Raw genomic sequence first — 27,791 nt, 5'->3', positions numbered from 1 at the left:
CACAAAAGTCAAACACTTTCCATAACCTGTTTGTAATAAAAATTGTCACCAATGTGCATACATTGTTTACACACACACACACACACACACACACACACACACACACACACACACACACACACACACACACACACACACACACACACACACACACACACACACACGCACGCACTCACGCACGCACGCCAAAAAAATATTTTGCATAAAAAGCATATTTTAGGGATTGAGAGTATTCAATTTGTTACACTCGTTAGAGAATATATGGAAATATTTTGATGATTTTATTTTTGTAAATATTTTGCAAGCCATGTAACACCTACAGTCAGTCTGTTAAAAATTACTTAATTTTTACTAAAACAAACTGATAAATATTATCAAAATAACTTTTACGTAACTTGAGATACCAGGAGAAAAGGAGAAGTAAAAACCAAAATATTACTTAAAAAAATAATAAAGGATGAAAATGTTTGAAAAATAATGGACAATAGTTTTTGGTGAAAATTACACAGTAGGTACATATTAATTTCAAGCATAATAATAATATAATATTATATGTATAATATTATTACTTCACGCCTCACGGAGTCGCTCTCTGACTATGAAAGAACCGTGATTCTAGCAAGCCCGGATTAAGGAGTAGAGTCTAGGGGGGCTTAATCCCGGGGCCCATTTATCTCCAAAATATACATTGTTTTAATGCGTTCAAAACCGTTTTAAAAAAATAAAATAATTTTAGTACGAACTAATAATAATAAAATAAAGATGTTATTAATTTTACACCACGAACAATTATTACTAAATGATAATAAATATAAAATTGATATTCTAACAGTCAATAACAGTATGGCGAAGCTTATGAAATGGGAATTGTGAACTATACATTGTACCTACGCATAGACGATAGTGTAATACAAAACTATACAATTATAATATACAGTCGTAAAAATTTAGTGATACAATTTTTTTGAAGTTAAAGCATAAGGGGGGGGGCACTAAAGTGTATGGAGTCCGGGGCCCAAATGATCCATAATCCGGGCTTGGATCACAAATCAATATTTTCAAGCGAACCGTTTCGAGAGTGGGAGGGGGGGGAGGGGTGTCGAAGAGGATTCGTCTGTTCGTCGGACCGAGAGAGAGCGACACACAGTGAACAGGTGAAGAAAACGCGCCGACCGAATCAACAAGTAAACCGTCGGGGCGGGGTGCTTGTTGCGCGGAAAACGCGCCGGTCCCGTCGCCGTGGCCGCCGCTGTTGCCGCCGCGGCCGGCCGAACCGCTCCAGTCGTCGTAGCGCGGCCCCGCTGACCGTGTGCTCCGGTTCCGGATTTTGTGCGTCACCATGCGCTTGGTGGTGAAGATCAACTGCTGCAAGGTGCCCAAGTACAGCGGCGAGAGACTGTTCAAATTGGAGTTCAGAGGTAAGCAGAGCAGCCTCAGTGTGATATAATTATATCCGGTTCGGAGGTTGGTGTTATAACACGCCTCTCTTCTCGGAAAACGCGAATTTAAAAAAAAAAAATAACAATAATAATATAATGACCGTATTATCGCGTGTATAATTTTCACAATATTTTACGATTTATTATCATAATACCTATTATTACCTACCGTAATCGTCTATTTATAGAAGTAATATCATGTCTATATGTATAATGTACCTACTGTTTCCGGTTCGTCTTCATGTATTATTTGAAAAATAAAACCGGAAACAAGAAAACACGGTGGGAGTACCTTGTAATATACATAGGTACCTATATTGCATGAAACGATTGAAACGTTACAATAACTATAAATCGTCGCACGTGCTACATACGTTTTGCATGTGTACCTATTGTGCGGTGTAGGTATAAAAATCTATGATTCAGGGTTGGTGTATTATTTCATTCTGGGAAAAAATAATAATAATAAATAAAACTCAATAGATTTAATAATTAAATAATTATTTATATTTAATATTATATTATTGTCTATATTTTTATAATATAGCCTCAAACTATATATGCCTCACAAAACTTATAAATAACTAAATATAAAATAAGTAATATCTATATATGAATGTATGCCCTAATAAAAGTGTTTTACCGGTACTAACCTTATACATTGTGTAAATTAGAGATGACGTCTTATATGCATGTGATGTCTCCGTCCTACAATCGTACATGGTACACATAACAAATTTGAGTTCAGCAGAACCAAATTTCAACTTAAATATTAGAAACCTATTATTATTAATTTATTATTATAACTATTATTAGCTTTCGGGCAAGTATACTCTATATGTGTTTGTCCGTTGGTTTTTTACGATATTTTAATTTTTCAAGCAAATTATGAGCATAATAATATTATATATATTATATATAATATTATTATTATATAATATATATTATATTCTAAGATGTTACAAATTTAAAAAATGCTCATAACTCGCTAAAAAATTGAAATATCGTAAAACACCAAAAGTACAAACACAGATATTGTAGTTTGTTGGTAACAACATTCATTACATTAGTTTTTATTATTGGAAAATCCACTTTAATATTAATGCTAACAAAACAAAATTAGTTCTACAGAACCCTAATTGTTTTCTGTTGTGCGTTTGTAAAATGGGGACAGCTCATATAGGTATACTATATTAGTTGATTGCACAAAATATTATCACTATAAACGACCGTGTAGAATATTTTTCATATTATGATAGTATGATAAACAATGTATATTGAACTTGGCAGGTAATCGTTTTTATTCCTGTCAATGTAATGTTCTCTAATTAGTATTTTTTAAATATGATGTTGGATAGTTGTTATGTTGTGTAATAGAGCAACAATTTATAATTAATGTATTAAAAGGTATAATACGTTTTTTTTTATTTACTTAAATTCAAAATAAATCAATTACAATGGTTGGTTTATTTTTTTATTTTGTATCTATGAGATTCCCTATTTAGTATTTATGGGGCTAATAGTTATATTTATTTTTCTTATTAAGTACTCAAATACTATGAGTTTTAGTTATGTTAGGAGCATAGACAGATCCAAGGTTAACCTGGTTATCCTAGTAACCTCCAGACATATTATTTCTCCAATTTTTATAGAGAAATTTACATAAACGTTGATCTAGTAATAATAATAGTTCTGTAATAATTTAATATTTTGGAAAAAGCAACAATATGAACGTTTGGATTTTGTTATTTAATATATGATCATTAATTGATGTATTACATTAAGATTAACTCAATATCGGGAAAAAATTTAAATTATGAATGAAGTATATATTGTAATTTATTGTATTTTGTTGTAAAAAAAGGTTGCCCTTGAAAGTTTTTTTGAAAGTAACAAATGAAATAATTCGTATGCATTGGTAGTCCTTTTTCAATTTATAACGCAGAGAAGGTGAGAAAGTCGAACTTGAGAAAATATATCTGTCAACTGAATGGACGGGAAATCATTTTTTCTGGTAAAGACTGAATTGAAATCGGATCTTCAATAAAACAACCGTCTACTTCACTGTAGGACAGTAATGCAAGACTGACAATTAAGTTAATCCATTTTACAATTTCTGAATTAGGAACCATAATTAATCAGGCCTCAATTTTAAATTTTGTATGATTTTCGGTCCTACTGAGTGAGATGAAATCTATATCTCTCAATTCAAATTAAAGGCCAAACGACTTCGGAAGCTACATGAATATTTTGTTCGAAATCAAATACAATAATTGACAGATTGAATTCAAGTTGTTGATGATTTGACTTAAATTTACATCTCCATTTAACACCGGTTTGTGTAATTTCATCTCTATAAAACGTGTAGTTATTTAAGACTAATAACATTTTGCCCTTCCCGTCATGTTACGGATGTCAAAGATTTTCATCTACTGAAATGTAACTAACAAAGTACATTATAGTACCATAACAAAATTCTAATAATTGAAATAATAATAATAATAATAATAATAAAGATATAATATGATAATAACACGCGTATTACATAAAGTCTCACTGTCGTAAATCCAATTGTCGTAGATCCAACCCAAAGGGGTGCTTTGAGGTGCTTTCTTTCCTACAGGAATTTCGAGATTTACGATGGACGTTTTTGTTTATAAATGGTTGATATTGGTTATAGAAGAAATAATTATTAGAAATTAGTATTTATTATTTTGTTGGTTGCCATTAGTTATCGAGCAGATTGCCTACAAATGTGGCTGAGTTGCACTTACTGCAACGAGCTACACCCAAAAGGGGTTAAACAATCACAATTTTTTTAAAAGTTGTCATTTTTTACGGGCAACAAAGTGCGCGGGATCAGCTAGTATTATTATATACTTAGCAAAAATCGTGTATGAGAAACTCGCATCGCGTGTAATGGGTTGTATATTTTATTGGACAATTTGTATATTGCCCGCAACAATATTTAGTACAGGGCCCAAAATTTGATGTGGGGCCTTTAAGCCCGAAATTCATAACTACAATATTTGTACTGAATATTTTATCGTTCTGGTGAAATTCCCCGATGTGTACCAGGTGCACTATTTCATAAATTTTTTTTGACAAATTACTGTATTATATGTATGCCGCTTATTGTTAATATTGTATTTGTTTTGTGATAGGTATTATAAACGTGTATACTGTATATAGTTTGTCGAGGAAAATTGGTACATTTGGTTGTGGGAAACTGGTAAAAATTGTAAACGGCTGAAAACAGCTACCGAGGGCAACGCCATAGGTAACGCCAGTTGAATATAGTTTACCGAAATTACCGTAGTTTCAATATTATAAATTAGTAACGAATCATATTGTGGCTTTATGGTATTTTCCTTTTTAAATAAATATTAAATTAACAATTTGCTACTATTAACTATTATTAAAACAATTTTATAAAGTTTGATATGTTTGTGGATATATTGTAGCACCAAATATTGTAGGTACTAATATTGCACTTCCAAATATGTCAGCAACAATTGTAAAAATGAAAATGTCTTCCATTTATGATTAAAATTATTCTCGAGTTAACCGAATGAATTTATGAAGATATACCATATAGGTCCTTTTTCCTGTTAATAAATTTAAGTAATACTAATGTAGTAGTAATTAATGAAATATGTTATATCAATTCACAGAAACTTTATTAGATAATGTAAATGATATTCTAGTGGTTAGCTAATTTAAATTGTTTTTGATATTATTAAAAATAAAAATTTCCGATAAAATATATCATAATCTTTTCCTCTAAACATTATATAGGTATTAAGCAATTTTTTTAATGTTTCGATTTTGACATAATATTATTTTGTTGTCGATATAAAACGATGAAGATAGTTAAAATTTTACATTTGAAAGGTGCCTGAAAAGTTACTGAAAATGGATAAAAAAGTAAAAGTAAATATAAAAGTGTTTTTCAAAAAATATTTGTTAGAGGGCATTTGATATAGGGCCAATCACCTAACCTAACATAAGGAGATATTTTTGATATTTTAATTTTACATGTTAAACTGGTCATAACTTGGTTTAAAATTAAAATATTAAAAAAAACCTTACAAGGTTTCTCAGAAAATTATTCTTTTCTTTAAATTTGATAAAATGTAAAATCACTCTAGTACTAAAAATAACAGAGTAAAATGGATTATTTTTCACTTAAAATTTCCCATGTTAAGCCTTAGTAAAACGGAAACAACACTTGTAACCATGCCGGTATAACGTCTTATTAAGGGTCCCGGTGCCAGTTTTTAAAATTTTCCACAATTCTATAAAATTTTCCACAATTCTATAAAATTTGAAAATTAAATTTTATATTTTAGTTGCTACCTCAATTATAAGACTTTTCCACTAATCTACTACTCGATAGTCGATACCTATTTAGAGGTGGTTGATAGGATGTATTATATCGATAAAAATGACTTTACAGGAATAACTCTCAAGCTTTGTAGTATTGTCCAATTTTGATGACTATTTTTTTATCTGAAAGAAGAAGACTTCCTACAGCCCGCATTGATCTTTGATTTTATATTTTATTTCAAATAATTGTATTAAAAAATTTGTAAAAAAAATGCTTTTTATCTTGTATTTTTTTAAACATATTATAAAGTTTGAGAATAAAATATTGAAAAACAGAGATCGATGCGGGCTGTAGAATATTTTCCTTTAGCAATTAAAAAAAAATTATGAAATTTGGTTGATTCTACAATGCGGTATCGTTATCACCGCAGAATGTATTTTTGAGGACAAAAATGGCATCGGCACCGGGCGCTTTAACAAAAAAAACTACTGCGCAATAGGATTCAAGTGATGCTGGTCCACGAGAATCAGGGTGTAACATTAGGTACTATATAATAATATATACAATTACCTATCGATAATATTAAAAAATTACCAATAATATTCAATCTGTAATGAAATGATGACCAGGAAAGGGATATAATGCTTAGAATTTTTGGTAAAATAAAAATAAAATGGCGTAGGAACATTTCTTCACAAAACCAAATAAATGGGATTTTATTTAATGATAATAAATATAATTTATAAATATAAAATGGTTTTAATTATTTCGTTTTGCATTATGTTTTCTTTAATGATAATATTATTCTTTATGTTTTGTTATTAGTATTATGTTATGTTTTTGCGGTATTTTATTTTTTTCATTGATCGTGTTCCGTATTAATTTCGTTTAAAAATTTCAATCGTTTTTTTTTTCATACAACGTTATAAACATTACGTTATTTTCACATTTGAATGCCTGGCTTCTAACAAATAAAAGAAAATTCTGTTACATTTATGCTTGTTGATTTGTAAATTCAATCTCATATTATCAAAACTGACGAAGCTGAAGAGGATTGTTGAACGTACATTTGCTGTGTTACGGCCACTTGTAAGAGGGCGACATCACATGCTGGTAAGACGTCTTTAAAAGTAGTTTCTTGAGCATTATTGTACTATTATAGGTACCTAGATAAATATATTATATTATTGAATTACCTATTTTATGTTTTAAAATAACTCCGATGTCAGGTGAAATAATGATATGATATGTATAAAGTTGCATTATATCTCGTTTTTAATATTATTTTGGTGGTACTAAAAGAAAATAACCATTACGTTTGTATTCCATAAAAATATAATGCCACGACGACTCAACAACAATGGATCTTGGTTGTTGACAGTACAATGTATGTACTTGACAATATTGGTCATATATTTTAGTGTCAAGAGGCGTCATGAATACTGTCATAATTTATTAGATCCTAATACATATTAAGTAGGCAAGTAGCATACTCGACACATTGTAAAATTGTATCATAATAAATATTAAACGTGTCAAATAATAAGTTAAAATTTATTTTCGTTTTCTATGAAAGATAATCAAAAATTTTAAATCTAAAATTCTACCAGTTTTTTTTTTAAGAAAATAAGAACCCTTGCAACGGGACCGTAGGGAATTGATACGTTACGTTAAGTACCTACAACCTACATAATGTTTTATGACATTGTTATATTTTTAGATGACTTTTTTATTGATTGTGTATAGTTTGGTAAAGTTTTACATGGATTAAATAAAAATAATATTGATACATTTAAATATTACATACAACGAATAAATGTATGAATTTAATTCCGATTCCTGGATAATTGAAGGGATACTCTATAAGTTTTGATAATTTATTCTGGCCCATGGGTTTAAAATTTGGATTTTGTTCCTATGTTCACTGCATGGTCGTCACATTAGAAGTACCTTTATGCTTGGTGGATAGAAGAGTACAGAGTTTTATTATTATATTTTATTTATTGTATATTTTAACTTTAAAATAAAATGTTCACACCTAGGTATTGTTTGTATTACGATGTTTTTAATATTATTGTAAATGCACAATAATATTATAGTATACATTGTTCATCCAAAAACGTTTGGCCAAATCAATTACATATTATTATAAATTATTTTTTGGTTTCTATACTATAATTATTAAACAGTAAAAGTATGTAATTTTGAATAGGAAATTGAATAGCCATACGTGTGAAGAAAAATTGTATGGATAGATTATAATTTCGTATTGAAGTATAATATTGTATTGTTTAAACTATTAAACTTTGAAAAGTTTTGTTTTTGTAAGCTGAAATCATATTTTGTTAAATTTCTGTTTTTATTTGTATTGTTAATCTAAATACTATGAAGTAAAGTTTGGAATAACTTTACTTATATAGATATATCCCTGCATAACTACTGATTCACGATGCTTTATGGTTTATCTAATTATTTTTGATTAAACTATGTTAAACAAACTTAAAGTATATTTAAAAATATAGGTATTATTTATACCTAATAAATATTATATTTACGGATTGTTTTTACAATTCTAACTTCATTGAAATTTGTTTCTATAAAACTTACTTAAAGGATTCAAATAAAGATTAAACTGATATGATACGCATTCGTTTATAGTAAATATGTAATTAATTATTATTTAATTCTTAGTTTTAGTTATTTTCTAATTTTAAAAAAAAGCTTAATTTATTAAAATTTAATTTACTATGACATCATGTTTTATTTAAATCACGCACATTATGTAAAATCCATATGCCAGTAGCTGCAATACACGATTTTAGCAGAATTATATTGGATTAATAGTTAATATATGTAAGTACTAATATTTCAATTATGTTTGTACATTGATATAATACATTTAATTTCTGAATAAATCTATCATATTACACAGTTAAAAAAAAATAACCCTAGTAATTTACTTTCTAAATAATAACATTTGATTATATCTAATTAAAATTTAATATGCAGAATGAACTTGAAGTATTATTTGGTATCAAAATATTATTGTATAATAATTGTCATAATATTACTCAGTAATTATTTTTTAAGTATGGTAATTATATTAAGAAATTAAAGCTGAGTGCAGTACGATATTTGTTAATGCTTCTTTTTAAATTTAAAAAAGAAAAAAAAACGTTTTGGTAGATCGATCATAACTGGCTAACTGATTGGAAAGTGTTTTAAAATTAAGACACCTGGTGTATATATAAGTGAGAATTAAAAAAAACTGTACGGAATATCGTAGTTATTTTACTATAATAATTTTATGAAAATGTGATAGAATTTAAATAAATAGTATAAACAGGGTAAAAAACATAAAAAAAAATTATTAGGTATCTTATTTTATTTTAGTAATAAGAGTTAATGCTCTTCTAAATAAATATTTTTGATGTACCTTCATTAAAATGTTTTTAAATATTATCTCAAATGAGTGACGAGCAAGAACAAAAAAATAAACTAATTTTAAGAGTGTGTTTGTATTTAAATTAAAAATCAATCATAAATCATAAACCAAGAAAATGGTTCAGAACTCAAATTATGCAGAGTACCTACCCACATATGTATAACCTATGTTCTAAACATCATATTACGTGCTCTAAAATAGATGTACATTTTCATGAATATGCCACAGTTCAAAATTTAATATTTATTAAACATATTATCGACCAACAATTTTTAATTTTAATTTAATTTTTAATTTTACGATAGTATAGTATAATATTAAACATTTTTGAAAGCCAAAAAATGCTTACAAAAACAAGTACTGAATTATAACAACCAAAGGTAAAAAAAACACACGCACACAAAAATACACGTGAATAAAAAAAAAAACAAAATGTTAGTTAGCTGATGCACAAAGCTATGCAGAACCTTTTTATCGTTATATAGGTACCGCTGTTATAGAAAAATTATTAAATTCATTAATTATGCTCATAAAAAGACTGAAAGATTGAAACAATATAATTTTAAATTAAAAAAAATTATTATAACTTAATTAGTAGTGTTAACATAGTTAACAGTATGTATTTGTTTTATAATATTATATAATATACTATTTTTTATTAAAAATAACTATGATATTAATGAAATGTGGCGGAAAACTGGTTGGACAAAAATAATAATCAGTATTCAAAAGTTTTGTTACATCGGAAAAAAATTGACTTTTTGCTACTATTCATAAATATTTAGATAAATAGAAAATATCTATGTCAAGTAATAAAAGAAACACATACATTTATTTTTCTTAAATTTGGGATTTTCAATTTTAGATTTTAAAATCATCGTCGTACAAAATGAAAATTCAAACTTGGTATGCTATACACGCCTAGAGCACAGATCCCTAATTTTACCATATTATTATGCCACACGTGTACAGACACTGGCACATTGAAAAAAAAATATATATACACCAATTAATTCATAATATTAATGTGTTCTGCGAACTCGGTGCTTTTAATACACACCCGTAAAATACTTGTTAACAATATAATATATTTATGTTTATGTTTTTATAACGATTTAAAATAACAACTATAACACATATATCGAAAAAAAAAACTTTAAAATGAATTTGTGCATAAGTCAACAGCAGTTTTAGCCAGTAGAATTTCTTACAGCCAATGGTGAAATAGTCGGTCATATTATTATATCCTATATAAACATCGATAGACATTTTTAATACCTTTACATTTTTAAAAATATAATATAACTCACTTATAAATTGTATCATTAACAGTTATAATTGTTGAGTGGCCGAGTGGACTAAGGCGTCGCGTCGGTTGCGACGCACACCGACGCCGGTTCGACATCTCGGCCATGGGCGACATTTTTCTTCGGGCAAGTTACGGTGTCCGGAGAACAAGTGCCGCCATCCCCCACCCGGCCATGGCAGATACCTACGGGTGCCCAAATCAAAAATTCTGCCAAAATAAACACACACATGTTCCTCTTCCTACCAACAAAAAACCTACAGACAAAACAAAAATATCTAATGGATTAAGTTGCCGGGTTTAAGCTTAACAAAAAAAAAAAAAAATTATAATTGTCTCGTTAAAGCATATTATTATTAGATATTATAATATCTACTGACAAAACTTTTACTCATTAATGTTAAATACACTCTTTAAAATGCTTTACCTAATTATTATAATATATTGTGCGTGGCTGATAAACGGTTAAATTAAACTAGAATGAATAAAATAGGAGATTTATACAATTTAAAATTCATCAAGTGGGCATAAAACCTAAGTGTATTTAATTACTAAGTGAGTATACATATTACATAATATAATATTATTATACGGTAAGACTTAAAAGTTCAATATCAATTTCCACAGACCATGATTTTCAACAGTTATAAGATAATTCTAGTTTAATAGCAATGGCTTAAAAAAAAAATTCAATAAAATAATATTTTGTGCATTTAAATTTAAAAATTTTCAAAATAGTTATTTTACGCATTTGTTCATATAATATTATGACATATATTGTACATGCTTGGAACAGTTCAGCTTTTATTATTTCTTGTCACGCAGATTTGCGGAGTAGTTTTTTTGACAATTTTCATTAAAATTACTATGCGATTTGAAAAATGACTTGTTTAGACTTATCGGCATTTAATTTGCAATTGAGTGATTGATGATAACTTAATGCTACTTTCAGAAAATTCATTATGCCCTAAAACAACAAAATACTCATCATTGTAAAATAAATATCTATATTAACCTTTTTTCATAGAAATGTGAATACGTGATTAAAAACTTGAATACGATTATTTCTGTATATTTTCAAGGACTTTGGAGAGGAAAGAAGCCTATAAGAATATAAAAATCCATGTACAGGATAGTCATTTCACCGTAATCTCCACTTAACTACTTATTCACTTCACTTTTTGACATTTTTTAGCTGCCAGTTTGGCTATGGAATTGCACATATTTTTGTCGAATTGCACTATTAGGACAATGAAAAGGTACCTCATGTTCAAATGGCTCTCAGTTTAAAAATAAGATAATGTTCGAATTGCATTCGTTCCAATCGTTACATTCAACCGTATATCATTCGACGGTTAGAAGAATAACTTGTATTTTAATATCAAACTTTTATTAATTTTATTATTTTAATAATATTACATATTGGTAGTATCACTGCTATTTAAATATAATTTGTTTTTCAATATTAATCAATAAGTAGGTACATTTAAAATAGTAAACAAGCTACAATTAAAAAATAATAGTGCTAACATTTGCATTTACGTTTATTTTTAAATACCTTTTTGGTTACGACCTGTAATAATAACGTGATCATTATGTACATCGATCAACATAATATTATGAACAACAGTGAATTGTGAAAAATAAGCATTTATAAGTTATCACAAGTAAGTTTACTTCAGTAGCATATAATATATAAAGAACTTTAAATCAAATGAATATTGAATGGCATTTGAAATGGAATATGGATATCTAAATCACTCATAGGGCACGTCATATTATTTTAAAGATCTATCCTGCATTCTGCCTTAGCGAATTCATGTTTACATCAAAATACTTCTTGGCTTGGCAGTGATAGTTGCTTCAAATAATAAATTGTTGTTTATTGTAAAAACATAATATAACTTGACGAAAATATCCCAAATGCAATAATAATACATATCTCGATTCTCGATCTGAAACACAATTTACCTTGGTAGGACAAAACTCACGATACGACGAAATACTCATGACCGTAAAATCATAAAGTTATGACGCTCGAGTGGTTCATGTGTAGTACCGAAGCATTGAATGATGTTTTCTATTTTCACGCTTCTACATAGCACACGATGGTACGTAGTATGAAGGTTTTATTTATTTTTTGGTTTTATCATTCTTAAAATCAATAATATTATTATCAATTGAACGTCTTAGTTTTTTCGGGCCTTAAAAACATTAAATTATTTTACTTAAGAGGACGACCGCGTTACACCCTCATAATATTATGTTGTCTCCGTCTTATAAACGTAAGACATGGCAAATTTTACGTCGACAATAATCTAACCTAACCATTTTACTCTGTTTTTTTTTTAATTAGACGGAGACAACATGTTATGCGAGTGTAGCGTCCTCTTAATCAACCATATTATAAAGGTGGATAACTTTAAATCGAAAAACATACTTACCTATTTTGAAATCATCGAATCACCCATATTTTAGTGTTTTTATTTTATCATTATATACCCATAAATATTGAATGATAATAATTACATATCTGTACATTTTTATTTGACATCTAATGTAAGTAGCAATCTTATATTTATAATTTATTTATTTACTTTCCTTTTATTTGACCGTTTTAAATTTATTGAGCATTAAAAACATTAAATTATTGTACTTGAGAGGACGACAACGTTGAACCCGCATAATATTATGTTGTCTCCGTCTTACAAACGTAAAACATAGAACATTTTACGTAGACTATTTTACTCTGTTTTTTTCAATTAGACGGAGACAACATGCTATGCGGATGTAGGCATGTAGCGTCCTCTTAATCAACCATATAATCGTGGATAACTTTGAAAAATCAAAAAACGTACTATATTTAAATCATCAAATCATCGATATTTTGGTGTTATTATTTTATCATTATACACCTAAGTATTGAATTATAATAATTACCTATCTGAAAATGTTTTATTTGAAATCTAATGTAGGTAGCAATCTCATGTTTATAATTAATTAATTAACTTTATTTTTATTATGATAATCCTAAAAGGCCAATTGCATCTAGGTCATTGACTGCTAATTATTTACTTTTTTATGTTCGTTAATTATGTTTTGTTTTACTTGTCAGTTATTATATTGTTAATTAGTCAGTTATTAATATTATGATTAAAATATATTATCCTTAGCCCTTTAGGTGAGTACATTTTTTAGTTTCTTACCACATTATAATCATTATAAACTTAAACTAGAATAAAAAAAAAAAAAAAACGAAAGTACCCATTTAAACGCGGGTTGTTTAAAAGTATTTTTCTTTTCAGAAGTATTAAAAATACTTAAGTAAACGGAAACTTTTAAAATGACAGAAATATGAGAATACCTTCACAAAAAAAAAAACGATTTTTTAATTTTCACTTCTAAGCTATTCTTTTATAATAAAACTTTATAGTTTATACCTATTACAATATTCCGTATACACGAAAAATATATATACATAATATTACTTATTCTTTCACGCACTGCGAGAAGATGAAGTTATTAAATCAGTTAGTACTTTGCTGTGTTGCAATTTTCAAAAAATACATTGTGATTTTTAATTATTATAGCTTTCAATAATATTATTTTAATAACCTCGAAATAGTAAATCACCTGTTTTTAATAAGCTTTCTTAAGAGATTATGTAAGTCAGTTATATCTTATGTAATACTTAATAAGAATTATAATTTAACATCGTTTATATTTCATAACTTTCCTTTAAATCAACTAGAATGTTAAAACTTAAAATTATCAGATATATACCTATTAATACACCATATATTGTACTACCAATAAAGGTAAAGTTACAAATTTACGTTGGTTACAAATTAAATAATTAACTTAAGTGTGTTTATGCAAAAGTGTGTGTCTGTCATAACTCATAAGTTAGGAACTTTCTTCTATTAATTTTTATTATATTACAAGGCTAACGCCGAGTTAGTAATTGCCTAAAACCTAATATTTTACTTAGATAATAATACATAATAATATTATGACTAGGTACGTTTAAAAAAACTGTCTGACGTGTGGGTGTTTAACGAGTACTCAAAATACATCTAATAATTTATTTGTATTAAATACCTAATAATTTGGCTCGAAACAACATGATAGTGCTATAGTTAAATGTCAACGTGCGTTTTTCAAGTATATTGTTCCAATTGTATATTATACGTATTTATTTTAAATATACCGACGATTCCAATTTGTGGCTGTGTACAAATCCGGTAAGGAATACTTGAAATTGAGAAAGTTTTCGGTTTCTATAATATATAGTATCCCTTAAATAAGGACGGGGTTTTGAATTATACTTGTTATCTATAAGTATTATTATCACATGGCTAGACATCCGTGCACGTATCCATAAAAATAAAAGTCTCAGCCGGCAAACTTTCTACAAAATTATTCAATGTACCTATATAGAGACACAGTTAATTAACGCTACTATAATATACCAATGTAGACAGTATATTATGTTAATTTATTTAATAATTAAAATATTTTTAAATGCATTTTTTGTCAGTAAAGGTTGTATAAGTTGCATTGGATTTTTGATGCAGACGATTCCGAGAATCGGGCAGGTTCAAGGTTTAATTATTTAATAATTTATATTATTATACTGTTTGACAATAATATCGTTCAAATTAATATTAAATTAATTAATATAATTATACATTTTGATAACTATTTACTATGTTCAAATTAATATTTGATAACTAGCACTATGTGTGAATTAATTTTATATTTTTTTAGGTTTATGAATGTGGTTTCTAAAATAAAATAGATTTAAACTGTGTTTTTATTTTTATGTAAACTTGGTAAAGATTTGTTACTTTGGTAAATAGTATAGTACTGTAGTAGGTTGGTCTTAAATATTCTCAGTACAAAAGTTTTGATTTATTTAGCTTAACTCAAAATATGTTAATGCTTATATTATATTACCCATAGTAATTAACATAGAGTTTACGAGGTCATTTACGGTCAAATGGTCACAAAATGAAGCTGTGCAGAATCAACTGAACGAACGGCAAGTAATGTCGGGCATGATATCGATTGAGGGTTATACTTACTACCTATTTACCTACTGTGGTTTTCTCTAGGTTAGAATGCCATAATTTGTGACGTTCATGTTAGCAATATTTTTCGTTGATTTACGAAGTTCAGAAATCAATAAAATGCAATTCAAGTAAATAACAACATTTACTATTTAAATGTATAAAACGCAGATAAAAATATTAAATAGTATATTAGATAATCAATTTGTTAAAGTTAATATAAAAAATTATGAAAGATTTTTTACATAATATTATAATATATTTATTGATAAATTTAAAAAGATCATCCTGTAGTTCATGAAGTAGGTACCAAAATACGTCCCATAATATTTTGACAATTTTGGTTGCATTTACGTTATTAATAATTATTATGTAGAAAGAACTAAGAAGGCACAATGTTTACATTGAGATAAAATTACTTATTCTAATTTAAACTTCAAATAAATGTGTACTTGTGTGTGCTGATCGAGTAAAACGTAAAATATTTCCACATACCTGTAAGAAATAATATGTATTTTGTATAATAATGGAATAATATTGTGTATGTTACAAAATTATAGTTTTTAAATTATATTAATATAAACATTTAGCAAAATAACAATATCTCAATTAATTATAATAGTTTAACGCATTATATAAAATAAATTGGATTTCTCAATATTTCAAGACAGTATTAAATATAATATTAACTAAACTGTATAATTTATGAAAGTATCAGCCATTATTTTTTTTATAATTTATACGTCTTGTTTTTTTTGTATTTTTTTTTTTTGGTTATTCGAAAAATTCGATTAATATTAACTGCAGTAGACACCGTTGTCCAAATTCTAAGCTCAGCAGGTTTTGTTAAGCACTTCGAGCGATCTATAATATAGCATATCGCAGATTGTCTTATGTTTTTGGTTGGATTTTATTTTAATTAATGAAGAGCTTCGTTTTCATTCCGTCAAATGCATTATAGCTCTTATTTTATCGTTTATAACTCTAATTTTTCTTTTCTTAACACCGTTGATGTTTTCAATCGACTGGGTGTAAGTAAACCATCAAGATTACCTTATGCCATTATGTATATATATCACTAGATTTTAATTAACAAATAATACCCACGTGGCCTTTGTAATATTTTAATATAGGTAATATAATAGATTTTGCTGAGGTCACTGTCTTAAATCAGGTATTGTTCTAGATTTTACTTTATCGGGTGCGCTTAAAATTATATAAGTCCCATATAATCCTTGTAACGTGTATAGGTACTTACGGGTTTTGCACATATTATTTTGATAATTCACCATTTGCGAATGTGTAATGATTTATTTTTTCAACGTCAATTTTTATTTATTTAGAAGTTTAATTTTTAATTTAATAGTACTTTGGTATAATAGTAGACGAGTACTGGGTTTCAAAATGTGGTCGATAGCTACCTATTACGAATACAATTTGTTTGTAAGTATACCTATAGCGCAAATTATATTTTGATAATCTTAGATACTATAATAATATGTTACCTAGGTACCAAATAATAAATTCATATTTATAATAATACTATAGCTGACCCCATGCACTAGGTACGTTTCCCATAAAAAATTCCAACTCTTTTATGGTTCAAACTTTGTTAAAATTGTTATTTAATATTATGCACATAATGGCGTTCAAAACTTAAAAAAAAAAAAGAATGATTTAATTTTAAATTTGTGAATGGTAATAAGTAACTTTTTCATCTTTCTTATCTTTTTTATCTTTAACCAATTATTACTTATTAGCAGAAATAAATAAATTGCCATCTTAAAATAACTGTTTTAATCGTTAATTTTATTATCGTTTTGGAAGGTTTACTTTCTTGATTTTTTTTTTAATTGCATAAGTTTCAGCTGTTATATTATATTCTTGTACTTATTTCTTTGTCTATGGTGGCTAAGTCTTAAGTCATATATTAAAAATTAGGGAAAAAATTAACCGTGCATTTGTTGATTTCTGCTAGCAATTTGTTACGACACAATTTTATTATAGCTAGGACAGACTTTTAAAAGACATTTTCTGAGCTCTTCGACTAACTTATCACCTCTAACACGAACCAACACGAATTATTATTATTTTATTAAAAGGTTAAAATATCATCCAATTATAATCATACAATAATAACTTAATATTATGTATCCAGTGGAAACAATTAAAAAAATACTAATTTCTACTATTTTCTACTATTACTACATGTATCCTATGACAACAAATTATAAACAAAATAAAAATTTTCAATTTCCGTCGACCATCGTGAATGCCAAAATCCTTGTGCGAGCACCTCTTTAAAATGTGAAAATCCTTCCTTAGTGCACACTTACATTCCGTGAAATTTTCAAGTCTCTAGCTATCATAGTTTAGGCTTTACGTTGATCAGTCAGCGCGAGGAGTCAGTAAGGACAAGTTCGATTATATTATATTTAATATTATAATTTATAACTATATAATACCTATAATATATAGATTACCCCCCCACGAGTAAAAAATATAGTGACCAAATATCAAAATTATATCCAAATATCCATCATAATAACAATTATATCATATGTAATCAGTGACAACCATTAATATAAAATAAACAAAACTAAATTTTTACTATTTTTTATAATATTATAGCTGTCCTACCCATGTCAAGATTTGTTTTTTTTTTCATAAATAATATGTGTACAAAAATATTTATACCATACAATATATCTACTAATTATAATAGTAATATACTAATATAATATGCACTTATATCCAAATAATGTGTACTCTCTGAATAAACCAAATCATATTATATATGAGCTAATTTTTAGCTAACTCTAGGTATAGGGATTGATAAAAAATAATATTGATCTTTACTATTACTATAATATTATAATATTTAACCTGGCAACCATTTATAAACAAAAAACGATTTATAGAAAAATCCCACCGGAAAAAGCTTTTCAGTAGTTACTGCATTTTCTAATTTTCTGAGAAACTTTTCCAATTTTTCGTTCCGTAAATACCTCATTCGGAATATTACGAACATTTATAAAAAAAAAAATTAGACAAATCGGTCTAGACGCTCTTGACGAACAGCTTTTCATTTTTATTACCTATACAGGGATTATTATTATAATATTATATTACCAAGAATAAGTAAGTATCGAATTGACGAAAATAAGACATTTTTGTACAATAGTGTGCAGTATAGTGACAAGAGACAAAGTGTAACAATTGTAGATATTCGTCTCATATTTGTGAAAATGATACGATTCTGAATGTAGTTTTTGTCTGACACGGTATATTATATTATGTGCATTTTAATATGGACAATTTTCTAACTATCGCTGTCGATATCATTTTTCAACCATAGTTTGAACTTCAAAAATATTGAAATATAATACAGTAAAGTTTGTACCCACACAATATCTTCATGCAGACTAGGTACTCCTTTTTGGTAAATTAACAATTCAACTCGTATAGTTGTAGCTGCGGTGATGTGGAATATAGTTTATAAATATAATAATAATAATAATGATTTAGAATTTAGAATATTTATCTCCTAAATTATAATGTAATGTGCAGTATTTTTCAGTGTTTTGTGCATCAATAATAAAGCATGAGCTTTTCAAGCATCTTTTGTCAAACATGTTTGTCAATGATTATACTATTATATATTAGATATATTACAAATTACAATATTGCTTATTTATTATTAAATTAATAAACTACCTTTAACATCATAGATTTTGTAAGTTTTTTTTTACGGTAATAATAAATTATATTTATGTTCATTCAATATTATCGTCTTTAACTATACTATTACTATTTTTTTTATGAAAATGTTTCTAACTATTTTATAAAACGATAGTTATCTGTAAGATAATAATTTAATTTAATGAATAATGATCGTAACCTATTTAATTATTTTATTCCAATACTGTAGGTATTCAATTTACTTTGAGACGATTGCTATTCAAATAATAAAAAGTGATGTAACAAGTGATTTTATCCAGTGATATATTATTTTTTAATTATTAAGTGATAGTTATTATAACAATTTTCATTTTATTAAAAACTAATTGCATCACGTACTTATATAGGTGTACGACGCATTCAATGTGACCACGTGTAGTAGCTTTTGAAATGCTTTCCTTTTTTTTTCCACAAGAAATAATAATTATAAATTTTAACCTAAAGTTATTACTTATTACAATTATAACTTATAACTATTAGACATGTTGACACACATTATTCACGACAAAATGAATTCATTAATCACCGGCAAATACGAAAGTAATGAATATTTAACCGCAAAACTAACCATTAAGTTAATTTAAGTAGCTGAAATTTGTCACGTACAAAAAAACCGTCGGAAATTTAATTTAGGAATATATTATGTAAGATAAATGTAAGCCTTAAGGAACTATGTTTATCGATTTTTCATTTTCATTGTTACCCTAATGAAATTATTATATATCATCGGAGAAAAAAAAGCAAAAATGTCATGACGTATCGATATTTAATGTTAACGTTTATTCTAATAATATATATAATAATATACTTCTATATTGATCCATTATTTACATAACAAATGAATAATAATATTGTTCATAAAATATATAAAAAGTTAAAAAATAATTTTTAAAAATATCATTGTTTTTGTTATGAATTAAAACGATATTTTAATGATAAATAAAATAATAAAAAGTAGTTACCTATTAGCTATAACTTTTTAACGTAAATATTATTTTTAATTTACTCAATTTTCCACACTAAGTAAGTACCCATGTATAAATCATTATTTTAAATTATTATACAATGTACGTAGGTATTATATGTAGCTTAATCTTATTTTCTTTAACGGCATATTATAATATTTAATAGGGTAACATAAAAATGGTTAAAAAGGTAAACTCGAAACCGTATTTATCTAAAACATCAAAAAGTTAAATTATTTAATACCATTCATACCATTAATAGATTCATTTATTTTTAGTGTTTAGCTTACAAAATAAAATTTGTTAATAATTCATTACTCAGGTATTGTTATCTACTAATTTGTTACCATGCAACAGGGGTGTATGCTCTCTAAAGTGTGTATTGCCTACATACAGGTACTTGTGCATACAGTGCAGTGTTTTGTTTGTGACTGATGTTGCTGTCGTTATTTCTTTCATTAGTTTAATTAAAGTGGGTTCCAGGTGGTGACCCGTTCGTTTGAGAGGTTCTCACAGTTCCATCACGTGGTCAAAGTAGGTCATTCGTGTTTGAGAAAATCAAGAAAATCAACCCCACGAATTCCCCCGAGTATGAACGATCCTCCCCCCCTCCCGACCACTTGAACTGTTAAAAGAGACATTTTGATGCGAAACCCATTGTTATGTCACTATACAAAAACCTACACACAAAAACAGAATGAATTGGTACTTTTTGTATATTGCACTGAGTACAAAAGTGTGTTGGTGCTCTATGGCGTGTAAATCACTACATCTGACGCTATAATATAATATATAAAACTCGTATACATAATACTTTTAAAATACTCGTGAAATGCTTCAATATTATAATTATTGTTATTAAAAATAGACACGGCGGCCTCAGTGAACCGTTTTACCGTATTAAAGTTTGTATGTTTTTTGTTCTCATAGCCTTATGGTATAATTGTTAAGTTATAATAATGTAAAATAATTAATAAAGAGTAGAAATAATACTTATATTCGCTTATAGATTCGTTTTTTGAGATTATAACTGGCTGTTCAAATGGACACCGATAAGTTTACACAATATGCTACGAATTAAAATTTAATTATAAGTGGGTACTTCTGAAATATTAAGCGTAGGTACTATAATATTATAATATACTGCGTCTGTTTTTCACGCTAAGACATTATCTTTTCTGTTTTTCTCTTACTACATTTGCTAATTATATTTTAAAACAAAAAAAAAACACCACTAGATGCGGTTTAATAAAATATGTTAGTTGTACGTAGGTATATGAATAAATTATATAAGTAATTATGTATCAAGTTTTAAGACATATTATCATTATATCGCAAACAGTCAACGTAAAGTTTATTTAGACCATATAGTTAATTAAATGTAAATAATGTGGTTAAATTAATTTTCAATGAGTTGGGAAAAATTACTACAAAATTCTATATTTATTTTTAAATAAAATAATTTAATATGGGCACGAGATAAAATAAAATTATCCATTTTCTTTGGAAAAACACGTGCATTTTAAAATATTATATATTATATTTTATTTTAGAAAATTATTTATTCTAGTTTAATGAAGTAAAAACTTGAAAATAAACATTCATTTAATGACTATTCGTTTTATTATTATAATTTAAAAGTAATACATTTTGTGTTCGAATTAAAACTTTTAAAACTTTACAAAAAGTTTGAAGTTCTTCCTTAAAAATCTCTTCTGATGTAACAGTTTGAAAAAATTAAATCAAATGTAGTCCCCTAAAAAATATTATTCTAATTTGTTTAATTAATTTCATTATTTTAAATTATGTTTATTTAGTACGTATATATTTATATGTTTTTTAAAACAATTATTTAAAATGAACAATCTGTAAATCTATATTTTACAATTATTGTTAATATACGCGAATATACGTAATTTATATAATGCATTATATTCGGACATGAAAGACATTGAAAGTTACAAAAAATCAATCATGTGTTTTTGACGTAAGTCGATTTAACTAGGTGTATCAGTAGCATTATTTTTCAACCGATAAATGTAATTTGAAAATAAAAATAAACCACCCAAACACAATTATTTAATAACCTAGGTACTTATAACTTTTCAGCGTTCAAATAATATATTTGCAATTCAAGCTAATCACTCGGAAACATCGAAATTCATATTAAATGAAACCAATTTATAATTATGAGTCTAAGTTAATTGTTAAGTCCATCAAATTGATTCGTATCGATTATAAAAAATATGATTGATTAGAGTCACTTCAATTTCATACCAATTACTATAATTATTTTTGAAATGAAACAATAATTTTTACTTAATGTAATTCAATTATAATGAGTATTTAATACAATTTACAATATCAACTTATATTATTATATAAATATAATATCCAAGAAATCATTTATTGACGAACAGTTTTTGTTTAACAACTATATACTATACATAGTAGGTACCTACTATTACTATTATACTCATTTAAGTTTCTTTATTAGCAATTTGTCTTGTTTGGCACGTTAATTCAATTAACTACCTACGTTTTTAATTCGTATAGTAATTAGTTTTTTTTTACGAGTTTTACATAGACGTTCGTTGAAATATTTTTAATTGAAAACATTACTGACATAAAAATCAATATAATATTCTGTTTCGTGAAAAATGTGTGTCTTTGACGTTGATAAGCGAAATATTTTCGGTCAAAGGAAAATTAAAAAACCATTTACTTAACCGCAAGTTTAATGATAATAATCTTTTAATGTAGGAGTTGGCTTTTAAGCCCATAGGGAATAATTTGACATGCCGATTTTCGCGTGGTTAGTTCTCCCTCAAGTGGGTGGCTAAATGGTTTGTTGTATCTATAGGAAATAAACGTATTGAAATTGAGAAACAAAAATGATTTGAGACGAATATTTGTGTTTATATACCACATTATTATATAATTTCTATAAGTCAAACACCGTTACACAATTTTTGTTTGGCTATTTATACGTTAGTCGTCAGAACACATTTTTCAAACTGCAATTGCCAATTATTGAAAATGTATGGATGGTCTGTTCTTGAGTAATTACGACTTGACGCGATGCTTTCATAAATAAATTATAGTTACTATATTATTATAAAGTTTTAAATTTAGGTGTCAGTTTTTATTTGTAACCTAATATTTCAGTACCTATTCAGTGCAGCTTGAATTTATTTTTTCTTTATTATATATTGTATAAAAAATGTGTTTTAAAAGTTATTTTTTATTTGAAATAAAAGCAGGATAAGATGGTTGCAGTACGCTACGTTTTCTGTTTTATGCTTGCAATGTAACCAGAGTTACTGTTCTATTTTGACTTTAAAATTAACGTTTTACATAAATAATGAAATATATGTAATTTTGATTACAGCTTTAAGATCGGGTCTATGTACCAAATATTTTAAAATTAAAAATATCATAAAGAGATGGTTATTAATTATACAGTATACTTACCAATGAAAAGTGTCGGTGGTCGCACAAACACAACGAGCACAATGTTGCTGAAATACTAAATAACTAAAACTAAATTTTCGAAACGAGATGTACAAAATTTTTTTACTCAAGTACATAAATTAAAATATTTAAAAATGTTTCTACCTAAATAAGCAGTACTATTGCTTTAATTTTCAGAACTAACTTATCGGATTATAATATGATGAAATATAAATAAATACACGGACTGTAATATTAATCGACTCCCTGCAGGTCTTTCCCGGTATTCAGAATATTCTCGGAACATCTTCAACCATAGCGCCTTTTTTTATAATGTAATATCATATTGTAATCTAATTTATCGTATTTTTTTTTCTTGATAATTGACCTTTAAATTTATCTGGCACCGTCGATCGGATATAAAAATAATACGGTTCGTCAGTTAATTACAGATTACCATTTACCGCCATCGGTAATTTATATTATAAATATTACCCGTGTAAGTTTATTGATTCAATGTTAAATGGGATGAGCAACTACCATTTTACCACGAAATAGTTATGAAAACAGACTTTGGCAGAAGCGAAATTCTCAAACAGTAGCAGTGGGTAACTAAACATTAAACGTGGTCGAAAGCACAACATTTGAACAAGTTTACGAAGTATGCTGTAGTAATGTGTACTATCTAATGTCTAGTGTTAACATTATATTAGAACTATTAAAATACGCGTAGCCTATGTAGAACACAACATACGTGTATCTCGAAGATAACTGTCAAAATAGGACGTAAACGTTTTATTATTTCACTGCAGTCGCGTACAACAACTTCGACTGATCGGTTTTGACACCATCACAGAATCCTAAAATAAATTAGGCACTAATACATTACGGTGTAACGGAGCTCTGACATAATTGATAATAATAATAATAATAATAATATGAAAGCTGCTCTGAAGGTTTCTCGTATAATTCAAAGTGTCGGAGGTCCAATGTCATAGCCATCACTTCCGAGTTTTGTTTTTTGCTATACTGAGACGCAAGTAAGTTTATTATACTTAATTGAATGTATTTTAATTGGGAATCTGATTGTTCGGAGTACAGTTTGACGCTCGTATCGATTGTAAGTTATACTCCATCACTTAAACTCAAGAGACTTATTTCGATATAATCCGCCTATGGGTTTTTTTAAATTAATAGTTTCGTTAGGTGGGCTGTAACCCCCAGAATAAACCGTAGTTGCGCCTAAGGCAGTCGCCAAGTGTAATATTATAAATTTTAAATCGATGAGAATTCGTCACATGTGTAGGTACATCTATTTTGACCGACGCTCAGTTGGAAACATAATTTGATTCGTTTCTTAAAAATTGTTTTCATTTTTCCGTAGTTTATTTTAATTATTATTATTTTGTTGCGTCGATGTAAAGCCCGAATAAAAAATAAATATTTAAATTGTTTTACTTTAATACATACGGTTTTTTTTTTGGTGTTCATGTTATTTAAGATTATAATAAATCAAAAAGTTACAAGAGATTAAAATAAAAAATAAAAAAGCTATATTTTGTGTAATATTAATATCATAATAAGATAAAACGTATAAGATATAAAACAACATAATAACCTTATAATGTGTAAAATCTATGTGGATAATATATGTATTTAATTATTTTAGTTAATTCGTGTAACTCAGAATTTACTTTCAGATAAAAGGACATATTTCAATGTAATTCTGTAATAAAACCTTAAAAAATAATATTATGCACCGTATTAGACTTCTTGATTTAATTCCTTTTAATGTTTTTTTTTTTAAAATTTTAGTTTATTTGAAATCATAGCTCATCAACACAAGTTGCAAAACAAACGTGATTTCGTGAATGCCATATTACTAAGTAGGTAATTAAAACTACGCAGCCTGTGGAATACAATAAATTAAGGTTAACTAACCGTTAAACACCATCTCGTTGATTGCCAACCAACAGCAACTGCTAGAAATCAAAAACAATGTCCCAGAATTCCTGTATCAGTCACTGGGACAAGAACTAGACGACCAGCAATCAAGTCTTAAAACTCATTAAAGAAATTAGTATAGATACAATTATTTAATTGAAATAACAAACATATAATTATATCATATTATTCAAAACCAACACCATCGTAATTAATATTATTTTAGAACCACTATTATTTTATGTGTACCTCTATAATATTATATTATAAGCAAAAAATGTTACCTCATATATAATTGAAAGAATATCAACCAATATCCCAAATGCCGAGGCTCATTTTAATAATAATAATTAAGAAAAATTGTTTAAGCTGATGTATAAAAAGTCTAGGTGTCTAGGTCAATATTAATATTTTCATCTATACATGCACATACACACATACATACATACATACATTCATACATACATACATACATAGAGTTTATACATCCAGGTAAAAAGAAAATTGAAATGTCTGTTTGTCTGGACAAATCTCCGAAACGACTGAACTGATTTTCACAGGATTTTCACAGGCAGGTCGAGCACATTGCAGGGTGTTATCTAGAATACTTTTTAACGGGAATTAAACCTCTACGGTGACTCACACGTGCGTTTTGCCCTTAAACAATATAAAAATTGAATCGTTTGTTTATTTCTAGCACCCATTGGTTGCGCAAAAGAAAAAAATAGTTAGTGATTATTATTGAACATAGTGGTCACGAGCTAGAAAATCTCCTTTTAAATCGTTCATTGGAGTACTACAAAGTACAAACACAGGTGTCCCTGCAATAATCCCAAACAACTGGCAATCCTCATCTCACGGTTGGATTTGTCCACAAACCGAGATACATTGACACAGACTTCTCTATGAATTGAGGTATACTCAAACCGAAATACACCAAGTGCTGTAAAATCGTTTTATATTTGTTCATTTCTCTCCTGGTGAATTCGGATAATACAGCTGACGGTTTTGATATAAAAAAGAGTAAAAATATAGGCAACCGCTCTGGTATACCGTACGTGTCTAGTGTGGTAAACGGAAATTTCATCCACGTAAAAAAAACCAGCACACAGTCGTTTTGTCCCCGTCAATTACTAATAGGTAGGACATATTTTGCCCCCCGAGAGTTATATAGGACGTTATATTTTAGCCATAGGACGTTTGTTTTCCCAGTATTTTATCAGTTAAATCTAAATTGCCATTTCTTTATTTAAATTTTCAATACCCAAAAAAATGTAAAATGTCAGTATAATTATTAAATTTATATTCATTACACTATAAAATTTAAAAATTCCCGTTTTCCCGAATATTAAGAAAAAAACTGGATATTATTAATTTTGGCCTCCCTAGAGTACCAACTAGATTCAATTTTCTACCAGAAAAGAAATTGAAGTTAAAAATCAAAAAATTTCTCTTCTAGAAATCGTCTACACATGAAAATTAAAAAAAACACACACACATCACTGAACATTCATCACTCGTGTTTGTAAAAAAACAATATTTGAATATATGCTTAATACATTCAATAAAATCATATTATTTTTAACCTATAATGTGCAAGCTGTATATTTTATTCAGTTGCATATTATTATAAATAACAAAATATATATTATTTATGTGATAGGTATAATAAAAAAAAAAATATATCTGTATAGAGATAAACCTGTAGAGGGACATCTAAAGTGTATAAGGACTTCTCTATATCTATAGTTTGGAGTGTGAGGTAAACAAAAAACGCTATACCTAAAATAATTCAACTGAACCCGAGCTTAAAATGGTGGTTGGATTTTACTTCGTCTTAATAATTGTTTTGAACACTATATTTTACATTATGTATTAAATTAAAAGGTAAGCTATGGCAAGATAATGTATATTAAGGTTGAACTCCCTTTCCTGTATGTATTAATGTATGTAATATTAACTCTATCCTAATTTAAATAAACACCTTGCACATACGTATAGTATGTACGTACTGCTATGTTATTTTTTTGTAATAAAATTAATATTATATTGCAGGTACCTATAATACGATTTGTTATAAATTCACGAGTAATGAC

At 27.3% G+C, this 27,791-nt stretch overlaps 1 protein-coding gene across 3 annotated transcripts in view; it reads left to right on the top strand.

Moving 5' to 3' along the window:
* Positions 1-1,262: 1,262 nt before the first annotated feature.
* Positions 1,263-27,791, top strand: part of LOC100159656 (otoferlin) — a 158,687-nt gene continuing 132,158 nt past the window's right edge. For 2 of the 3 annotated variants that reach the window (XM_016807690.2, XM_029486841.1), the window contains exon 1: positions 1,264-1,418. In XM_016807690.2, the coding sequence (XP_016663179.1) occupies positions 1,340-1,418 (79 nt within the window). In that variant the 5' untranslated portion in view covers positions 1,264-1,339. Of the gene's footprint in view, positions 1,419-27,791 lie in introns of all 3 variants that reach the window. The other variant, XM_016807691.2, reaches the window with a different exon arrangement.

This window comes from Acyrthosiphon pisum, chromosome A1 (genome assembly GCF_005508785.2).
Source record: "Acyrthosiphon pisum isolate AL4f chromosome A1, pea_aphid_22Mar2018_4r6ur, whole genome shotgun sequence".
Lineage (NCBI taxonomy): Eukaryota > Metazoa > Arthropoda > Insecta > Hemiptera > Aphididae > Acyrthosiphon > Acyrthosiphon pisum.
This window is presented reverse-complemented; position numbering and strand designations above follow the sequence as displayed.